The sequence below is a fragment of the Puma concolor genome, chromosome C2 (assembly GCF_028749965.1).
Source record: "Puma concolor isolate L17-30 chromosome C2, mPumCon1.1.hap2, whole genome shotgun sequence".
Lineage (NCBI taxonomy): Eukaryota > Metazoa > Chordata > Mammalia > Carnivora > Felidae > Puma > Puma concolor.
Window position 1 is genome coordinate 32,100,133 of NC_141675.1, and position 18,467 is coordinate 32,118,599.

The window sequence follows — 18,467 nt, forward strand, 5'->3', positions numbered from 1 at the left end:
AATGAGCTCCCTCAATCCAGAAGATTCCTCCAAAGCTTCCATGCATAGTACTGCTCTTGGTGCCTTGAAAGTACAAAAGAAATGCAGGTGGCTCTCCTCTGTATACAACCCACAGGGCATTAGGATATCTTTATGTACTAGATTGGATCAAATCCATTGCTAGAAATCCCATTTCTGGTATGAGGCTACAGTGGGAAAAAATACTTTGGTAAAAATTTGTATTCACAAATAACATACACAATGTGACCCTGACCCCTTAATAGGATTAGGTGTCACCATCCTGCTCCAGTAGTAAGCCCGAACACTTCTCTATCATGAAAATAGTAGGTCCTCTCACCCAATCTCCACTTGACCCTTATGAGGGGGTAGGAACTGCTATTACCTCATTAGTTCAGGAAACTGATGCAGAGGTGTTAACATACCCAAAATAACATTAAGTGATCAAACTGAGATTGGAACCTGACTTTTCCAAAGCCCATGCTCTAAAGCTGTAAACCACTTAACCATTATTCCAGATGGCCTCCATTATAGTACACGCTTGGTAGGAAGGGGCTAGATATTTATTGAACGAGTCTTAGTTCAGACCTCTTGAACTTACTCCCAGATCTGCACTGAGAAGAAAATGTCTTTCACTCTTGACAGGAAATAAGCACAACATCTGACACTGCATTGCTAGAATTAGCTTTTGAGAATTTTGGTCCAGTAATGGAGGCTCAACCATCAACCCTTAAAGCAAAGTTACCCTCCCTTCTGCCTCCTTATCCAACAGATGCCAGTTACACTGAGGCCTCAAGGAGATGGGGAGAAGAGTAGAAACAAAGTGTAGAATGGGGTATTTCTGCAAAATGATGTTGTAAATAATATTTGATAGGATCATGAATTGGTACTCAAGAAGTTTTCTAAACATCAGCTAGGCTTTTTGTTTGTTGGTTTAATATTCTCTACCCTCTATTCAAAAATGTTTTAGAGCTAAATAGGTACCACCTCTACTATTGGGTATACCTGTCTCACCATAGGTTACATTAGCCAGCCTTGGTACCTTTTTGATGAAAGAACTATTATGTTCAGGAATTTCTGCACAGATACTGTGTAAAAAGTCCTTGCAAATGGTAAGGTTTTAATAAGCCTGGTGATGCCAAATACTGTAACATTGGTAATAACTATCATGTATATTTCTCTGGGCCTAGATGTAGCCTCAGCATATTATTTATCAATACTTCAAGCAGCCATCATTCCCACTAGATATAATATTGTCATCCCTGCTTAAGGCCACCCTCAAGAATAGCCTGGAAAATAACGGAACTCAGGGGATTCCAAGAACTTCTAAGGGGAGTAGGCAGAGGGAATATGCTGGGGAGTTCTGTAAAGAATGGAAGGAAATCCATGAATAGGCTTTAACCTACTCTATGTACACACTTGCACATCTAAATGTACTTCTTGGAAACCAAAGAAGCTATAAAGCAATTTGAGCTGAACATTCCCCACTCTGCATGAAAGCCACTTCAATGAAGGCAGTCATATAAAGTTGTACTTTATGGACCTCACACCCTCCCTAACCTAGTCGCCTCCATAATGCTCTCATTCATACCAACGCTCCTAGGAAAAGCTAGATACAGCACATTTTCAACAAATCCTAACATGAACTTGGGCTTTAAGGAACACAGAAAGTATGTTTTCTATTCTAGATGAAACCATGGTCTCCTCCAGCATGGTTCAGTTGTTCACAACTGTCATTTAGCAACTGAGGGTACTTTTGCAAGCTGGTGGTTTCCAGTCTCTAGTTTGCCATATCGACTTCTACCCAAACAATGGTTTTTTTTGTTTTTTTCAATCGGTAACTCACTTTTGTTTGTTCTTTCAGCTCCTTTGAAGATTATGAAACGGAAGAACCTGTCTCTCCCTCTGAAATTGGAAACAAAGGCAATAAAAGTCAAATAGTAACCTCAAGCCTTTCAGAGAAATGTGGAAAGCTTCAGTCAGTGGATGAAGAATAGCTGCCAAGGTCTACATGAAAGAGATATGTATTTTAAATCTTTTTCTTGTGGAGATGCTCCAGTTTGCATACTGCTTTTTAAAGGCTTTGATTTCTGCAAGTGTGTATCTGCACTAGGAACTTTAAGACATTAAGCAATAGATCTGGATACACATGCTCAATTTGGGGGACTCCTCCAGTTTGCCTCGAACCCCTTACAAACCTTTTTCTCCAAACAAATACAGTGATATACATCACCTTCCAAAGTCTGTGAATCTGCACTCTTCACCCCTGAATGTACCAGCGATCTCTTGGGGACAGTGCCAAGCACAATTCTCTGCACAAAAGCAGGAGTTGCCTCTGTTGTCCAGCATCCCTGAGGTCCCTCAGGGCTCCTATGGAGCCCAGAAGCCTTCACTTGCAGAAAACTTGAGTCAGAAAAACTCTGGAACTTGAGAAAGCAGTTAAAGGGCCTCCAGAAGTGACTTACCCCTGGTAATAAAAGCACTGCCAGAACATCTCAGACTTTTTAATATGTGTACTGGAGTTCAAAGATCTTGAACTTATTACTTGGTTTAACGTAATTTCACAATGACCTGCCAAACTGCTAGTCACTTTACATCCTCAGGTATTGTAACCACTGGGCCTTCCAACCTTGCTGGCAAGCTCTGCATAATCTCTCCCCATCCTGACTGTGGATCTTATATAAAATAGGATGAAAAACACTTCTAAGTACAGAATTTGACTCATACTTGAAAAAATTTCCTTTTAACTTATCTAACATTTGTGGAGAATTACTGAATGACTTATTGACCCTCAAATTAGTTGATGCCCCCCCCCCATCTACACTTCCTAGCAGAAGGCCTACTTGAAGACTTAGTGATATATGAAAATTTTTACTAGATGTATTCATCACTGAATATTACACTAAGCCAACAGTAAAGGCCTCAATCTAAACATTATCCATTCATGTTGAAAACAAACTATTTCAAATATTCCATCACCTCAGTATTTAGCACAAAAATGGAAGAAAACCATGATGCCACCCATAAAGGAAACCAGTTTCATCTTTACTATATAGTAGATGTGTTCATTACAGAATTCTACCTTTTTTTTAGCAAGCCACAATGCAGCCAAATCCTGCAATATCCTTAAAAACTGAAAATAAATTATTTAAAAGGATGGAAATTTCTAATAGCGTTAAGTCAAAGAAACCCCCAAGAAACTTTTTAACAACTATCTCTGTCAAAGTCATCACCTTTTCCCTGGGTTTTCTGCTTTAACCACAGTCCTGAATGTCAGAATAGCTTCCCTTGCCACCCTGCTTTGGTTCCCCCTTACTGGTATGAAAAGTCAAACAATGAAATAATCAAACCATGGGCTATGGTAGGCAAAAAGTGGAGATAAGGGCAATTTAGGAAATGCACCATCAACTGAAAGTTATTTTACTGATACAGTTTGCTGTTATTTTACCTTTTATGATCAGAACTAATCTTCCATTTAACTGTTACAGAAAACATAAATATTAAAATTTGGTATCTAACAGTTCACAAAGAACTAAAAGCTTAAAAATGACTAAATTTTTAGGAAAAATTATATGCAGTAACTTAAATAGACTAGTAAATTAGGATTAAAAGTTTATGTATTTGTGATACATGAACTTTACCATCTATCTCATCCACCCTTTTACCAGGGAGAGAAAGCAATTTTATTTCACATAAAATATTAAAAATAATTTTTAATTAGCCAAGATAGGATTTAAAGGTTTTATTATCCATAATGGTCTAAAATATTTCTAAGCCTCAACAAAAAGTAAAAAAATTCAATATACATTTGATTTTTTTTTAATACTATTTGGCTTTTTACCTCTGTACCTTGTGTCTCCTTACTGAAATCCTCTTGCTTTTACTTTGGTCTGTACTTTGTTTCAAAAGTCTGTAATTATAAAAAGTAACAGCTAACAGTATCATTCCATTTAAGATAAAGCTATTTTAATTTAGGTTACCCAAAGTATCGTATTTTCAGACAGAAGCGTTTTACTGTACTCCTAAGAGTTGAATGCAAGAAATGTGAATTCTGAGAACTAGGACAGTATATATATGACTTTCTGGTAAAGATTTCACTAAATATAATCATTACTGCCCAACTGGAAATTTCAAGTTTTTAACAGTATCTCTGACTCCTTGATAAAAACTGAAGGTTATCATGGTCTTAATGCTAGTCAATGAAAAATGAATTTCATAACATTAATTGCCGAGGTAATCAAACTAATGAAATTCCGTGTATTTTCTCTGCATCTTATCTATGTCACCGTGTCAAAGTATTTATAAAATTCTAGAATCTAATGAGGTAAGGCATTTGCTCAGTTTTTGGAAATGTTAAAGTGTGTTTGGGTGGAGAAACCTGCATGACTTGTTTTTGTTTTTCCCTTTTTGCAAAACTAAATAAAGACAAGTTGTCAAATATGAACCATGTTCACGAAGATAATCACTACACACTTTTGGTTTTATTCACTCTTGCAACTCATTTTTATGTTTGAGAGAGTAACACTGTAAATTTGAGTTTCAAAGAATAACTCTTTGAACCCCTGGGGAAAACTATAAAGAAAGATTTAGAAGGATAACACCTCATAACTGAGAAGGGATTTCCTCTGGAGAGGAATAAGGAAGAGGACTAGATATTGGGAATAAGAGGTTTACAAGGATCAAAAACTTTAGCCTTGTATATAATGTATTCTTTTTAAAAAACTGTACCTAAACTTTTTTAGAAAGGAGGGAGAAAAGTTAAAATATCATCCAAGTATTAGATTCCAACACTATACTTTGAACTCAGTATTCTCTAAAGCATTTTTGTATTTGTCACCAATGATACGGGAAAGAAAATTTTATTTTTCATCTAAGACTTTTCTTCAAGGTCACCACAGAATTGTTTCAAGAATACTAAGAACAAAAAGAAATTCTTTATCCTAGATCCATATTATAGCTCTGCACAGAAATGTAGACTTAATGAAAAAAAGATAAATCACCAGCTATAAAAATTCTCTATCAACTAAGGTGAAAGATCATTTGATTACGTACATTAATAACAAAGACTCAAAGAACAAATGAAGATGTGTCATATTAAAAGCTGTTATTGTTTTGGTGTTTCAAATCCTGATAAAGTAAATCCAGTTACTTCAGTAATAATTTCTTAATCATCCCTAGTTAGCCATTGGTCAGCATTCCTAAATAACTCATGGTATAAAGAAAAACAATATAAAAATCAAGGCACTGTAATTAATTATTCTTCCCCAGATGTATATAATATAGGCCATTCAGAGCATGCTATCCCAAACTCCTCAGTATTCTACAACATAGAATTAGAAAACTAACATTTATTGATAGAATTAAGGTGTAATACAGGTTTCCAAAAATGTGGCAGTGAGAATACCAGCATAAAAAAGAGAAACTTGTGCTAAAAACAACCTGAATTCATCATTGGCAATATTACATAACAATCAAGGCCCTCACATACTAATGATTTCCGCTTTGTCTATATTGCCAACCTCCCATGCATCAAAAAACACAAAACTAAAATTATCAAACTTGGGAAGCAATAAAGTATTCTATGAATTTTAAGATCATAATATTAGGAAAGTTTGGGAGATGTGCAAAATATATCCTAATCATCCATGTGTACAATCTCAGTTCTAGTCATTTTTGCAGTGATCATTAGTGAATAAAGAACAGATTTACAAGTTTATATATCAGGGCATCTGAGTTCAACACAAAACTGTTACAAACTTTAGGCAAATACATGTTGCATAAGACACTGCTAACACTTAGAGGAATTAAATAAAATTCCAAAACTTGGAAAGCAAATAAAGACAAGACAACTAAGAAGCATTTTCCACCATTTACTCTTGTTATCAAAAATAGTTCAACTCTTCTTGCAAAACAAAAACAAAATAGTACATACTGGACACATACATCACATTTTCTTCCTATGGCTTTAGCCCACCCCCACCCCACCAAAAGAGACAAAAAAAAAAAAAAAAAAAAAAAAAAAAAAAAAAAAAAAGGCCCAACAACAACAAAAACAACTCTACCTGACCACATTCACAGAAAATGACACCAGGATACACTACAAAACAGAAGGAGGTGTCATCTGCTCTGTGTCCAAAGGTTTCTTCTCCATGTCTTGTACTAGGTGAGTAACCATCATTGAACATGCTGTGTGCCAAATCAAAACATAACTTCAACATGTCAGATCTCATCAGAGATGGTGAACGTAGTAGAAATTGGAAATTTTCCAGCAGTATTTTTCTTTAAATAAGCACTGTCAAAACAGCAATTCTTCTTTTAAATCATAAGGTCATTTCTTTACAACCTAGTCAGTCCTTGTTTTGTTTGGGCTGTGCTCTTTTCAAGCAACTGACTAGATTTCCCTTCAACAGAATGTTTGTACTTGTCTCCCCCATAAAAATTAAAGGGAAGACATGCATTTAAACTGAAACACAGTTTGTGCTTTACATGCAAAAGAGCATTCTAAAAAAAAAAAAACAACCTCCTAGCTTCAAACCTACCTAAATGCACAGGCTTCATAAAAAGGCATTTTTATTTGGCCTCTATAAAGAAGCCTTCATAACAAATAGCACCGAAAGAGAAAGAAAGAAAAGAGAAGGGGCATATTCAAAATAAAGGATGAAACTATCAGAGGAACAAAAAAAAAAAAAAAAAAAAAATCAAAGAAGTGGCCAATAGCAATAAATACAATGCATAAATCTGGTTAAGTTTTGGGGCATTATTCCAAAATTATTTTAAATAAATCCCAACTTCTAAATAAAAATTTTTATGATTTTTTTTAAAATTCTGTCACATTTTATAATCTAAATTCAATTACCTTCAGAATAAAACTGCTCTTCTCCACTTATCTAATCATAACATTGCTAAAAGTGAAGGAAGGATTTCAAATTTTTTCCTAGAAATGAGTCAGACGTGAACTATAAAAGGGACTCAACTCAGAAGAGTTCTATAGCATAAACAGCTAAACATCTGCAGTCTGACAGAATTTCAGTTTGTTCACTTTTTAAAAGACAGATTTCAACATTCTAATGAGGGGCAAATTTTCTTTCATAATACTGCTGATTTAAGAACTGCTACATACACCAGTAGCCAATTTTCATGATCAGAAATGGTATTACATCAGCACAAAGGTTGAGCTGGACACATCAGCTTTTCAACAGGAGAAACATCAATAGCATCTGAAGGCAGCACTGAGTCTCCTGAACAAACTAATGGCTACTTTTTCACAAAATATTAGCACAATCTTTATGGACTGACTAGATACCACTTCCTTACATTTTAATCATAAACTTTGATTATGCACAAAGCATGACCATAAACAATGAGGTTAATGTTATTTTCCTTGCCAAAGTTCATTTTGTATAAATCAGTTGCATCAGCATTTGTTCTCAAACTATGAGGTTCTGTAAGAACTAAGGACATATAGTTGTAGGGTTACTCCTCCATTATCTGCAAACTATTTCCCCGACACTAACACATATAACTTAGCAATGAAAACACTTGATACAAGTGATCTATATGCAGGAGCTCCGGCAAGTTAAACCAACAAAACCATAGCTGCCGTAAAACTGTAGCTATTTCCCTACCAGAGGTAGGTTTAAAGACCAACTGATTTAACAGTCGAATCTCATGTCTATAGCTTCATCCAAACTTTTATCATCGTGTGTACTGGCAGCTAAAAACGTTGTTACTGGGGACCCTGTGACATTAATTACACTGGTGCTGGTACTAGCATTGCGTACAGCAATGCTAGTCACATTAATGCCCAAAGTGAGCCTGGTCTGCTCCAAGGCCTTTTCTGGCACAGCAAATGCCTCCAGCTTCTTCTCCCCATTGGCCATATAGGAGTTTTGGCAGCCACGACATATACAATCTAAGCAGGCTTTGCGGTTAGAGTAGCAAGGGCAGCGTTGGCCGCGGCATGTAAGAACACTTGGATTTTGAGTAGCACGCCCACATTTACACCCTTTCTTTTCCTGGGGTTTTTTATACACAGTCTTGGTAGGACTTCCTGGCATAAAATGGTGACTAGGAATCTTTTCCTTTACTGTTTTGTCTTTTTTAAGAATACCTGGCTTGGTTTTAGAGTGAGATTTCTTGGATCCATGTTCATGACTCTTTTTCATGCTTTTAGTAGATAAAAGTACAGTTTTGCTGATTTTGGGTGTTGTGCCTCCATTGGGAACAGTTGCTATAGGTTGAAGAGAAATTTTGCTCTCTCGTTTCACTGTCACAGGAGCAGATGCCCCCAACGTTGGGCCTCGGATAATAGTAGAAATTGGAAGTGGCTGAACTTTCTCACTGTCACTTTCTGATCTGGATCGTTTTCTATTCAATTTTGCTACTTTCGGAGTTGCTGCCGTACATGATAACCCATGAAGTGCAGGGCTGGTGGACATAAAAACATTATGGCTAAGAGACTGGGAAGAAAGCTGCAGAAAAGGTCCATTGGATACAGTGGCTTCCAAGTTGGGCTGCAAATTAGGGCAACAAACCTCTGTATTTGAAACAGTTTCTAAGCTGCGAAGCACTTCCTCAACACTCAGTAATAAAGAATCACCAGGTTTTATATCTTCACTGAAACTGCAGATATCAATGCCTGTGGAGCATAAGTCAGTGGCTACTGTGTCACAGACAGGTGGCAAGCTGTCGGACAGATCCTCAGTTTTTATGTCAACAGTGTTACATACATCAATTGTGTTTGAATGTTCAGGTGAAGGAATATTTATACCAAATCTATCTATCGAAAGCCCATTATAAGTAGGCAAACCATTGATAACAGAACTGCCAATAGCAATGCTGAGGGTGCTTTCAGATATTGGAGATAAACTAGCTTGAGGATCAGCTGTGGGTTCTGAGGTCGAAGGTAAAGGGGAATGTGTTAAACACAAAGTAAAGGATGAATCTGAGGGTTTTTCTGTCTCCTCACAAAACAATGATCCATCATTAAGCAAAGCCAAAATATCAGAAGAACAGTCGACCGCTTCTATTATATCCCGTGCCAATGTAGTCTGTGTTATATATTCACATAGTTTTTTGTAGCAGTTCACTAGGATGCTTAACTGCTTGTTTTCCTCAAATTGCTCATAGTCTTTGCACCAGCTACATGAAGGTTTCATCATCATTTTCTTGCCTTTACAAGGTTTGCAGACATAATGTTGGCAGGTGGAGTTGGTGGGTGCAATAGGATCTTGTAGCAAATGTCCTAAGAGGGAAAAAGGAGGAAAGCAAAGATTTTAGTAAAACAAACTTATGACTTCATATACTGAAGTTAAGATGAGATTTTAAGTAATCTATTGAGATGGGTTAAACTCACCAGACCAGGTAACAAAAAACAGATCTTACAGGAAATGGAAAAATACTCAATAGTGTACTTCACTTCCATGCCATATTCCCCATTCCTTTATCTCAAACCAGAATCTTCCTTGATTCTATGTTTCTCTCCCAAACAGTATGTTCTGGTCCACTTTCTTATGCTCTTCTCCAAAGGCTATAAAGAGGTGAAGATCAGTCACCAAAAGCACAAACTAAGCTTAAAACCCTTGGAACTTCAACCTAATGCAACACAATAATGCTACAACGTACTGAACAAAATCATACTGTTTATTTTGTATTAAACATTGGGAAAGAGAGACACTTAGTCCCCACCCTCATTAAACTCTGTTGAAGGGTATTAGTACCAAGGCATCTTCACCCAAAAAAGTATAATTTCAAAACATTTTACATTATATACACTAATCATAAACTAAGAAAAGATTAAAATATAGTTAAGATGAAAAAGAACTATGTTCATGTATCAAAAGAAAAAAGGAAGTACTACACTAAACTCAAATTGTTCTCCAACAGAAAATCAAAATACAATGACAAAAAAAAATTATGTTTAAATGTTTCAAAAGGAAAAAGGGGGCATATTACCTGACTCAAATTCTTCTGACAAAATACAAAACGATCCTAGTCATAAACCACAAATATCTGAAGTAAAGCAGTATCGTATAAAAGTGAAAGTAGTCTTCCAACCAGATATAACTCCCAAATTAAAAAATGACCTGTGTAGGTTGTGTGTCAGGAAGGGGAAAGCAACTAGATTCAGTCCCTATTTCCATCCTACTCCTCAAAGAAGCAATGTGCTTGGTCCTCAATTCAGGACAAATAGTTAGCAATAAAATCAAAGCAGCACCTATTTTCTCATACAAACTATGTAATTTAAGACTCAGGCATAGGAAAGAAGGTACTTTGAATTATAGGCAAGTGGAATCAGCAAACCTTCTCCCTTAAAAGCAATTATAAACCTGAAATTCTTTTTACAAAATGAGTCATTTTCATTTCCAAACACATAAAATTATTTGAGAAGCATTTATGTTTGAAAAATGCTTGATTTTTATGCTAATATGGATGTAAATTAAAAAAAATAAAATTTAAAAATAAAAATATTAAAAAAAATTTTTAAATAAAAAAATAAAATAAATAAAGTAAAATAAAATAAAAAAATAAAATAAAATAAGCTTGATTTCAACTAACAACATTGAGAATCTGTGGTGTTCTGGTCTGGGGCTGCCCAGTTCTCCCTGACCACCACCCAGCTCCATCAGTGTTATCCTATGAGGACCAGAAGCTGCTGTGATGGCAGGGGACTCACTCCATTTTTAGTGCAAAGGATAAAGCCAAGACCCAGAGACACAATCACTCAAAGTGACTTCTCGGAAGCTACTCAGCTGGAGAAGGCAAACAGCACAGTTCTTAGCAGCCTGAGGATGCATAAGCCCAGGTTAAACACAAGATGAAAATTCACCCCGGGGCGCCGATGGTTAAGCGTCTGACTTTGGCTCAGGTCATGATCTTGCAGTTTGTGGGTTTGAACCCCACGTTGGGCTCTGTGCTGACACCTCGGAGCCTGGAGCCTGCTTCAGATTCTGTGTCTCCCTCTCTCTGCCCCTCCCCTGCTCATGCTCTGTCTAGGTCTCTCAAAAATGAATAAATGTTTAAAAAAAAAAAGTTAAAAAAAAAAAGAAAATTCATCCCAAGTTGATCTATAAATTCAATGTAATCCTTATGAGAATCTCAGGTGAGTTGTTTTGTTTTGTTTTTTTAATTGATAGATTGTTTCTAAAATTCTTAGGGAGTCAGAGGACCTGGGATAGCCAGAACAATTTTTTAAAAGAGCAAAGTCAGAAGACTTATTCTATCAAATTCCAAAATCATCTTTAAAGCTACAGTAATCAAAACAATGTGGTAGTGCCAAAAGGATAAGCATATAAATGAATGGAAAAGAGTCCAGAATGAAAATTCTTTATAGTCAACTGATTTGTGCAACAAGTGCCCAGATAATTCAAAAGGGAGAGTATTTTCCACACATCACGTGGGACAATTCAATACTCAAATGCCAAAAACAAAAACCAACAACTGTTCAGATCCTTATCTTACAACACACACAAATATTAACTCAAAATGAATCACAAACACCTAAACGTAAGACCTAAAATTCTAGAAGAAAAACACAGGAGAAAATCATAACTTTGGGTTGGGCAAAGTGCTAGATGTGACATCAATACACAATCTTCAAAAGGGAAAAAAATATAAAATGGATTTCCACAAAATTAAAAATGTGTGCTTCAAAAGACACCATTAAGAAAATGAAAAGATAATCCACAGACTGTGAAAAAGTATTTGTAAATGTATTTGTAAATACATTTGTATTTGTATATACAAAAAAGTATTTGTAAATGTAAATTTGAAAAAGTAAATGATAAGGGGCTTATAACATATTAAAACATTTCATACAAATGAGTAAAAAGACAACTCTATTTTAAACATGGGCAAAAGATTTAAAGAAACATTTCACCAAAAAAAATGAATGTCTAATAAGCACATGAACACATTCTCAATATCATTAAAAGTAAAACCTTACCACACTGCTACACACCTATTAGAAAGGATAAATTCAAAATGACAGAAAGTACACCAACAGTTGGCAGAGATGTGGAGACACTATAGAACCCTTCTGTATTGCTGGTGAGAATGTAAAGTATAAATCACATTGAAAAACGGTCTGGCAGTTTCTTTAAAAAGTTAAACATACACTTTACCATATAAACCAGGAATTCTGCTCCTAGGAACCTTCTCAAAGAGAAATGAAAATATACATCCATATAAATGTGAATATGCAAAGCTGCATTACTCACAATAGACAAAAACTGGAAACAATCCAAATGTCCATCAACTGGTAAGATAAACAAAATGTATATATTCATACAACAGAATACTGTTCAGCAATTAAAAGAACCACTGGTATACATGCTACAACATGATTAACTTTAAAAACATGCTAAGTGAAAGAAGCCAGATGTAAAATAGTACATTACTGTATTATTTCATTTATATAAAATATCTAGAAATAACAGAAAAGTGGACAGTGGCTGCCTAGGGCTGGGACCAGGAACCAGGATTAACTGTAAATGGGCACAATGGAACTTTTTGGCCGTGATGAAAACGTTCTAATATCCTGGCAGGGTGATGGCTGCACAACTCTAAAATTAAAAAAACAAAAACAAAAAAAACAAAGCACCAGTAGTTATGAAATCCAACCTTCCACTCAATATAAGACTTCTTAGAATAAATACCCTTGAATTTATTTAAGGTAGGATGGGGAAGATATGAATATAGAGATATATATGTATATGCTTAAAAGAGTAAGCTGTAAGGTTAAAAGAATACCCTACCTATTGGAGAGAATGAACAAAGCAAACAGGGAAAGAACTACACTATTCTGGGTTTAACCTGTTTTGTAGCTTTTAACTTTCAAACCATGTAAATGTTTTACATAATTATATAACAAACTATTTTTTTTTATTTTTTTTTTAATGTTTATTTATTTTCGAGAGAGAGAGCGGGAGACAGACTTCTTCAATGCAGGTTCTGCAATATCAGTGCAAAACCCAACATGGGTAAGAACCAATGTGGGTAAGAACCCACGAACCATGAGATCATGACCTGAGCCAAAGTCAGACACTCAACCAAAGCCACCCAGGTACCCCACAAACTAAAATTTTAAAAGAAATCCCTAAAAATGAAAAACAAGTAATTATAATATTATACCAAACTGATGGTATAACCATTCAAAGATTAACTATTTTAAATGACTTTTAACACAGAAAATTGACTAATCCTAGCATCCTTGTTTTGTTTTTTCAGTAATCGCAATGTTGGTAAGTGTCAGTAGTTACTGTGAAAGTGTTGATGTCTATTGTAGGATAAAGTAAATGTGGATGTCCTTGAAAGTCTGTTTTTTGTAGTTTTTGTAGTAGGAAGAAGTCAGAAGATAGAAAAAGTTAAGCAGAAAATCCTGTAGTTCTGAATTTCAATTGATTTATCAGTATAAATTCATGTTTTCTTCTTAAATATGGAGATTTCCTAGCACTACACACTGAAAAGGCCTGGAAGCAAGGGACTAACCCCAGTAGCAATAAACTCAGATAATGGTACTGAAAAACAATTTCCTCTTCAAAGGAATCAGGGCTTCTTGGACAAATAACTGTTTCCAGAACTGTGACAAATTAGACAAGATGAATTTTGATTACCTTGTTACTAGAAAGCAAGGAAATTATCAAAGATCATAACTGTGTTAAAGGGACTCAGGAGCAAACCTGAAGAGGTTCCTGCTGACCAAACATGAACAAATCTGAACATGCATAAATAAAATGGAATGAAGCATATCTAAAAAGTTCAAATCTCTGAGTTCATGGATGGATTTAAGGGAGGGAGGGAAGAAGAAAAGAAGGAAGGAAGAAAGGAAAACTCAGTTTCAGGATGCTAGTGAACCAGCTCATTACTTTCAAAAGTGGTAAATAAAGAGCAAGCATTCTTCAAGTATTCTGACTTAACTATATATCAACTACACTACCAAGTAACCCAATCATAGATGAAAAGTTTCTCTTTACAGGAATAATGCAGCTAATAAATGAAGAACACATGATACAATTTGAATGTCATCATTTTGTAACCCCTAACAATATGCAAATTGTACAAGCTAAGTGGTAAGGACTGCCTTCATTCTATCACTGATCTTTACAACAGTCACTTCAATCAAAACTCCCCCTGAAATACCAAACACCTTAAAGGATTTATACTTACACATCTTTGTATCCCTTTCTGAGGTATTAGGAGAGTATGTCTAATACTGAGAACTGAAAATAGACTAGAAAACATCCAAAAACTCTGATTCAGTATTCCACCACCACTGAGTTCTTAAGAATCTCCATTACCTGATTTCATATTACCTACTGGATGTCCAATCATTCCCCAACACAAATACTTCAATCTGTAACGTACCATTAAAAGATGCCTTTAGGCAATCTTGTTTTATGCACTCAGCTAATCATCCTAACTCCCAAAAGCTTCCCAGAGAGTTCTTTACACTTCACAACAAAGGCAGCTCCAGCAATAGGAGGAAGAATTGAAAAAGATTCAGGGGGTTCTTAGAGTTAGGTAAGTGTTAGCCATATACCTATTATATGCCCCCAAGGAAACTCCTCCCCACCATCCAAAAAAAGAAATGTTAGATAACACTTATACAACTGTAAAAATACATGTTATCATAGAAAATAAAATGGATGGGCATTATGAATCAAGGGGAAATGTATCACTCACTGCAGACTCTACTATAAAAACTGAGGAGGAAGGACACCAGAGTGGCTCAGTTGGTTAAGGATCTGACTCTTGATGCTCAGGTCATGACCTCACGGTTTGTAGGTTTGAGCCCCACAGCGGGCTCTGCACTGACAGCACGGGGGAGCCTGCTTGGGATTCTCTCACTCTCTCTGTGCACCTCCCTGGCTCGTGCACACTTGTGCTCTTTCTCTCTCAAAATAAATAAACTTGGAGTGCCTGGGTGGCTCAGTCGGTTAAGCGTTCAACTTTGGCTCAGGTCATGATCTCATGGTTCGTGGGTTCAAGCCCTGTGTCAGGCTCTGTGCTGACAGCCCAGAACCTGGAGTCTGCTTCAGAGAGCCTCTCTCTCTTCCCCTCCCCGACTCACACTGCCTCTCTCTCAAAAATAAACAATTTTTTTTAATAAACAAAGTTAAAAAATTTTTCTAAGTTTAAAAAAAACTGGGGAGAATTTGCAAAGTTTAATTTTAGCTTTGATCGTATTCCACATAGTTTCACATTCAAGTGCAAAAAATAACTTGCTCAAAAAACACATCTGATTTCAAAAAATGTATTGTTCGTGATAGAAAAATTTCTCACTGCATTGCCTTGAATCCTGAACCTGCAATATATCACAGGAAATATTTCCTTTACATAATGCAAGTTGTCTAGTAACTAAATGAATTTGATAATATGTGCTCTGTTTTAAACATTAAATGATGCTATACTGACCCCAAAAGACTAACGACTCAATACTCATATTTTTACTTCTCAACTAAAAAAAGTTACTAATTGTTTATCTGTTCTCCCTCTTATTAACTGTTCCCATCCCCAAATCAGCCAATTATAATTTGAAACTAAGTCTTAGTTTTAGATTACCACAATGGCAATTCTAGGAATTTCTGGGAATACAGAACTGCAGGTAATTAATTTACTAATATACGTAATACCAGATTTTTTAATGTTCTTAATTTTGTGAAACTTTTTATTACAATAAAATTTTCAGACAAAATCAGAAAATAGTACAATTACCCCTCATATATTACCACCCAAATTTAATAATTATCCAGATTATGCTACATTTGCTTCATATACCCTTTTGTTAAGTATTTCAAACAAGTCCCAGATCGTTAATTCACTTCTCTATATATATACATCAGTATTAATCACTACAAAATACTTTTTCTTCTAAGCTGCAATGCCATTATCACACCTAAATCAACAATCTAAGTAATTTTTAAGCCATACTTAGCTTTGAGAAAAAACTTTTAAAGCACTAGAAAAGGGCTTTAATTCAGCCATCAAAAACATATTTCATAGGGGCGCCTGGGTGGCTCAGTCGGTTAAGCATCTGACTTCGGCTCAGGTCATAATCTCACGGTGAGTTCAAGCCCCCCATCAGGCTCTGTGCTGACAGCTCGGAGCCTGGAGCCTGTTTCGGATTCTGTGTCTCCCTCTCTCTGACCCTCCCCCGTTCATGCTCTGTCTCAAAAATAAACGCTAAAAAAATTTTTTTTAAACAGATTTTATAAATTATACTTTTCTCAATAAACATGCTTTTTAGCCATAAAACTTTCCCACAGATTTAACATACATCATTCAAATCATTACTTTTCAGTATTAGTATATCAAAGCTAGCATTTGGATTGGTTGCCATGCATTTTATCCCTACCACTGAAGAGAATAAATGCATCAAGATTTACAGAGCAGCTTAAGTTTGAAAGACCACCACCACCAAAATAAATAAACATTTTAACTAGGTCCCACATCAGCTTGCCCCTTCTCCATTCAAGGAAAAGGTACTCCTCCCTGGCATAAGCAAACAAGAATATCATTAATCTCTGAGCAAACTCTTCTAAACACATAAATGATCCCAATTTTTAAAAAAGCAACTAACTGGCAATTCATTCACTTCAAAATACCACTGGTAAAAGTAGCCATACTATACATTTTATGTTGACATGCAGACTACCAAGTAAATTAGGTCTTACTCAGGTACAAAAGCAAGATCTGCTTCTCCACTTTAACTGTGACAGCACTTAATTCCACTAATATTTTCACCAGATTACTGGGGAAAATTAAGTTTAGGGAGTGCAGAGAGGGGACACAAGAAAAAGAAAAACTGGTTATTGCTCAAATGTTTAGCAAAAGTTGTTAATGACTAAAAAATGATCCAGTGAACACTGGAACTGGCAATAACAATAAAATAAAACCTACAATGGCAAAAGCTACTACAGGTTAAAATGTAATATAAACAAATTAGACATGAACAACAGAGGGACTAAAGAATCACTGGTTCTCATTTTAGAGTTTATATGGGAAAAAAAGATCCCAATGTAAGTAATTTCTGTAAAACGAAAACTGATTTAAAAAAATGGAAAATGGTGGGGCGCCTCGGTAGCTCAGTCAGTTAAGCATCTGACTCGATTTTGGCTCAGGTCATGATCTCAACTGTTTGTGGGATTGAGCCCTGCAATGGACTCTGAGCTGTCAGTGTGGAGAGCCTGCTGGGATTTACTCTCTTTCTCTCTCTCTCTCCTCCTCCTCTCCCTCCCTCCCTCCAGCATGCACTCACTCTCTCAAAATAAATAAATAAACTTAAAAAAAACAGAAAATGGTTTAAGGAATTAATCTATCTCAATGGCTTAATTTTGGCATTTGACAAAAATGGATCATATAATTCTAAGTAAAATGGCATATGCACAAAAAAAGCATTTATCAGAACCAAAACATTCTGTATTTATCACCAACCCCTCTCCAGAACTCCTCCCAGAAATGCTTCTATTATAGCAACAAGGATTGCCTAATCAATAACCTCAAATAATGCAAGTAATTTTATATAAATCTTACTTGTATCTGAGATGATACTTGAGGATCAGGAAAAATTAGCCAAAGACTCACATGAACAACATCCTGAAATGCCACTATCAGAAAGTGAAAAATGCACACAGGCAGGTCATGGTTAATGATTAAAACCATAATACCACTTCTCAAGAAGCATTCTTGGAAACTAGAATATTAAATACTAAGGAATCCACAAGAAGACACAAATCTTACCATACTTATATATATGGGAAAATATCTGGGAAGAGGGGAAAAAAAGATCAATCTTTTTAAATAATACCTCAACCAGTTTTACCAAAATAATGAAAGAGAAAAATTAAAATAGTACAGAACCCTCAATTGTATAACATGTGGCATCCTACAAAAGACAGGAAGCAGTTTTTTGTTTTTGCTGATAACGCAAGCAACATAGAACAGAAGAGATACCACAAAAGATACATTCCTATATATTAACTCAGTAAAATGTTTCCCTAACAATCTAAATTTGCTTTCCAACAAATGGACCCATATCAAAACTAATTAGAAAATAAAAAGCAACCATTAACTCTTATTAAAGTTATAAAGCAAAGGGAAGAAAAGAATAAATGACAAAACTTTACTTGCTAAAATGAAATCATTATATTCCACAAGATTTTCTTAAAATCATTCCTGAAGAAACTTAAGAAAAAAATAGTACTAACTGGTTATCTTAAAATACTCAAAAAAAGTAGAGTTCTTAAATAGAAAGTTTTCCAGTTTCACGCATATTACTGAATCAAGTAATTATTTCTGAATAAGTTAAGGTACATTTCATCAGCCATTCCTTTCCAAATGGCACAGATAACTTCATTGACCACCTTGAGTATGTCTACAGTCACATAAACAAAAAGAAATACTGATAAAGAGAGGGGAGCTTTATTAAAAGGAAGAAGAATGTTGTTGCCAGTCAAATGACATTGCTCTGA

At 35.4% G+C, this 18,467-nt stretch overlaps 2 protein-coding genes across 7 annotated transcripts in view; one reads left to right on the plus strand and one right to left on the minus strand.

Annotated features, from left to right (window-relative positions):
* Positions 1-4,441, plus strand: part of PPP2R3A (protein phosphatase 2 regulatory subunit B''alpha) — a 218,689-nt gene extending 214,248 nt beyond the window's left edge. For all 4 annotated transcript variants that reach the window (XM_086674343.1, XM_086674345.1, XM_086674344.1 and 1 more), the window contains one exon: positions 1,862-4,441. In XM_086674343.1, coding sequence (XP_086530469.1) covers positions 1,862-1,994 — 133 coding nt within the window. In that variant the 3' untranslated portion in view covers positions 1,995-4,441. The remainder of the gene's footprint in view (positions 1-1,861) is intronic.
* Positions 4,442-5,852: 1,411 nt separating this feature from the next.
* MSL2 (MSL complex subunit 2) overlaps positions 5,853-18,467 on the minus strand; it is a 35,373-nt gene continuing 22,758 nt past the window's right edge. For 2 of the 3 annotated variants that reach the window (XM_086674346.1, XM_025914048.2), the window contains exon 2: positions 5,853-9,241. In XM_086674346.1, the coding sequence (XP_086530472.1) occupies positions 7,650-9,161 (1,512 nt within the window). In that variant the 5' untranslated portion in view covers positions 9,162-9,241 and the 3' untranslated portion in view covers positions 5,853-7,649. Of the gene's footprint in view, positions 9,242-9,352; positions 10,449-18,467 lie in introns of those variants that run through there. The other variant, XM_086674347.1, reaches the window with a different exon arrangement.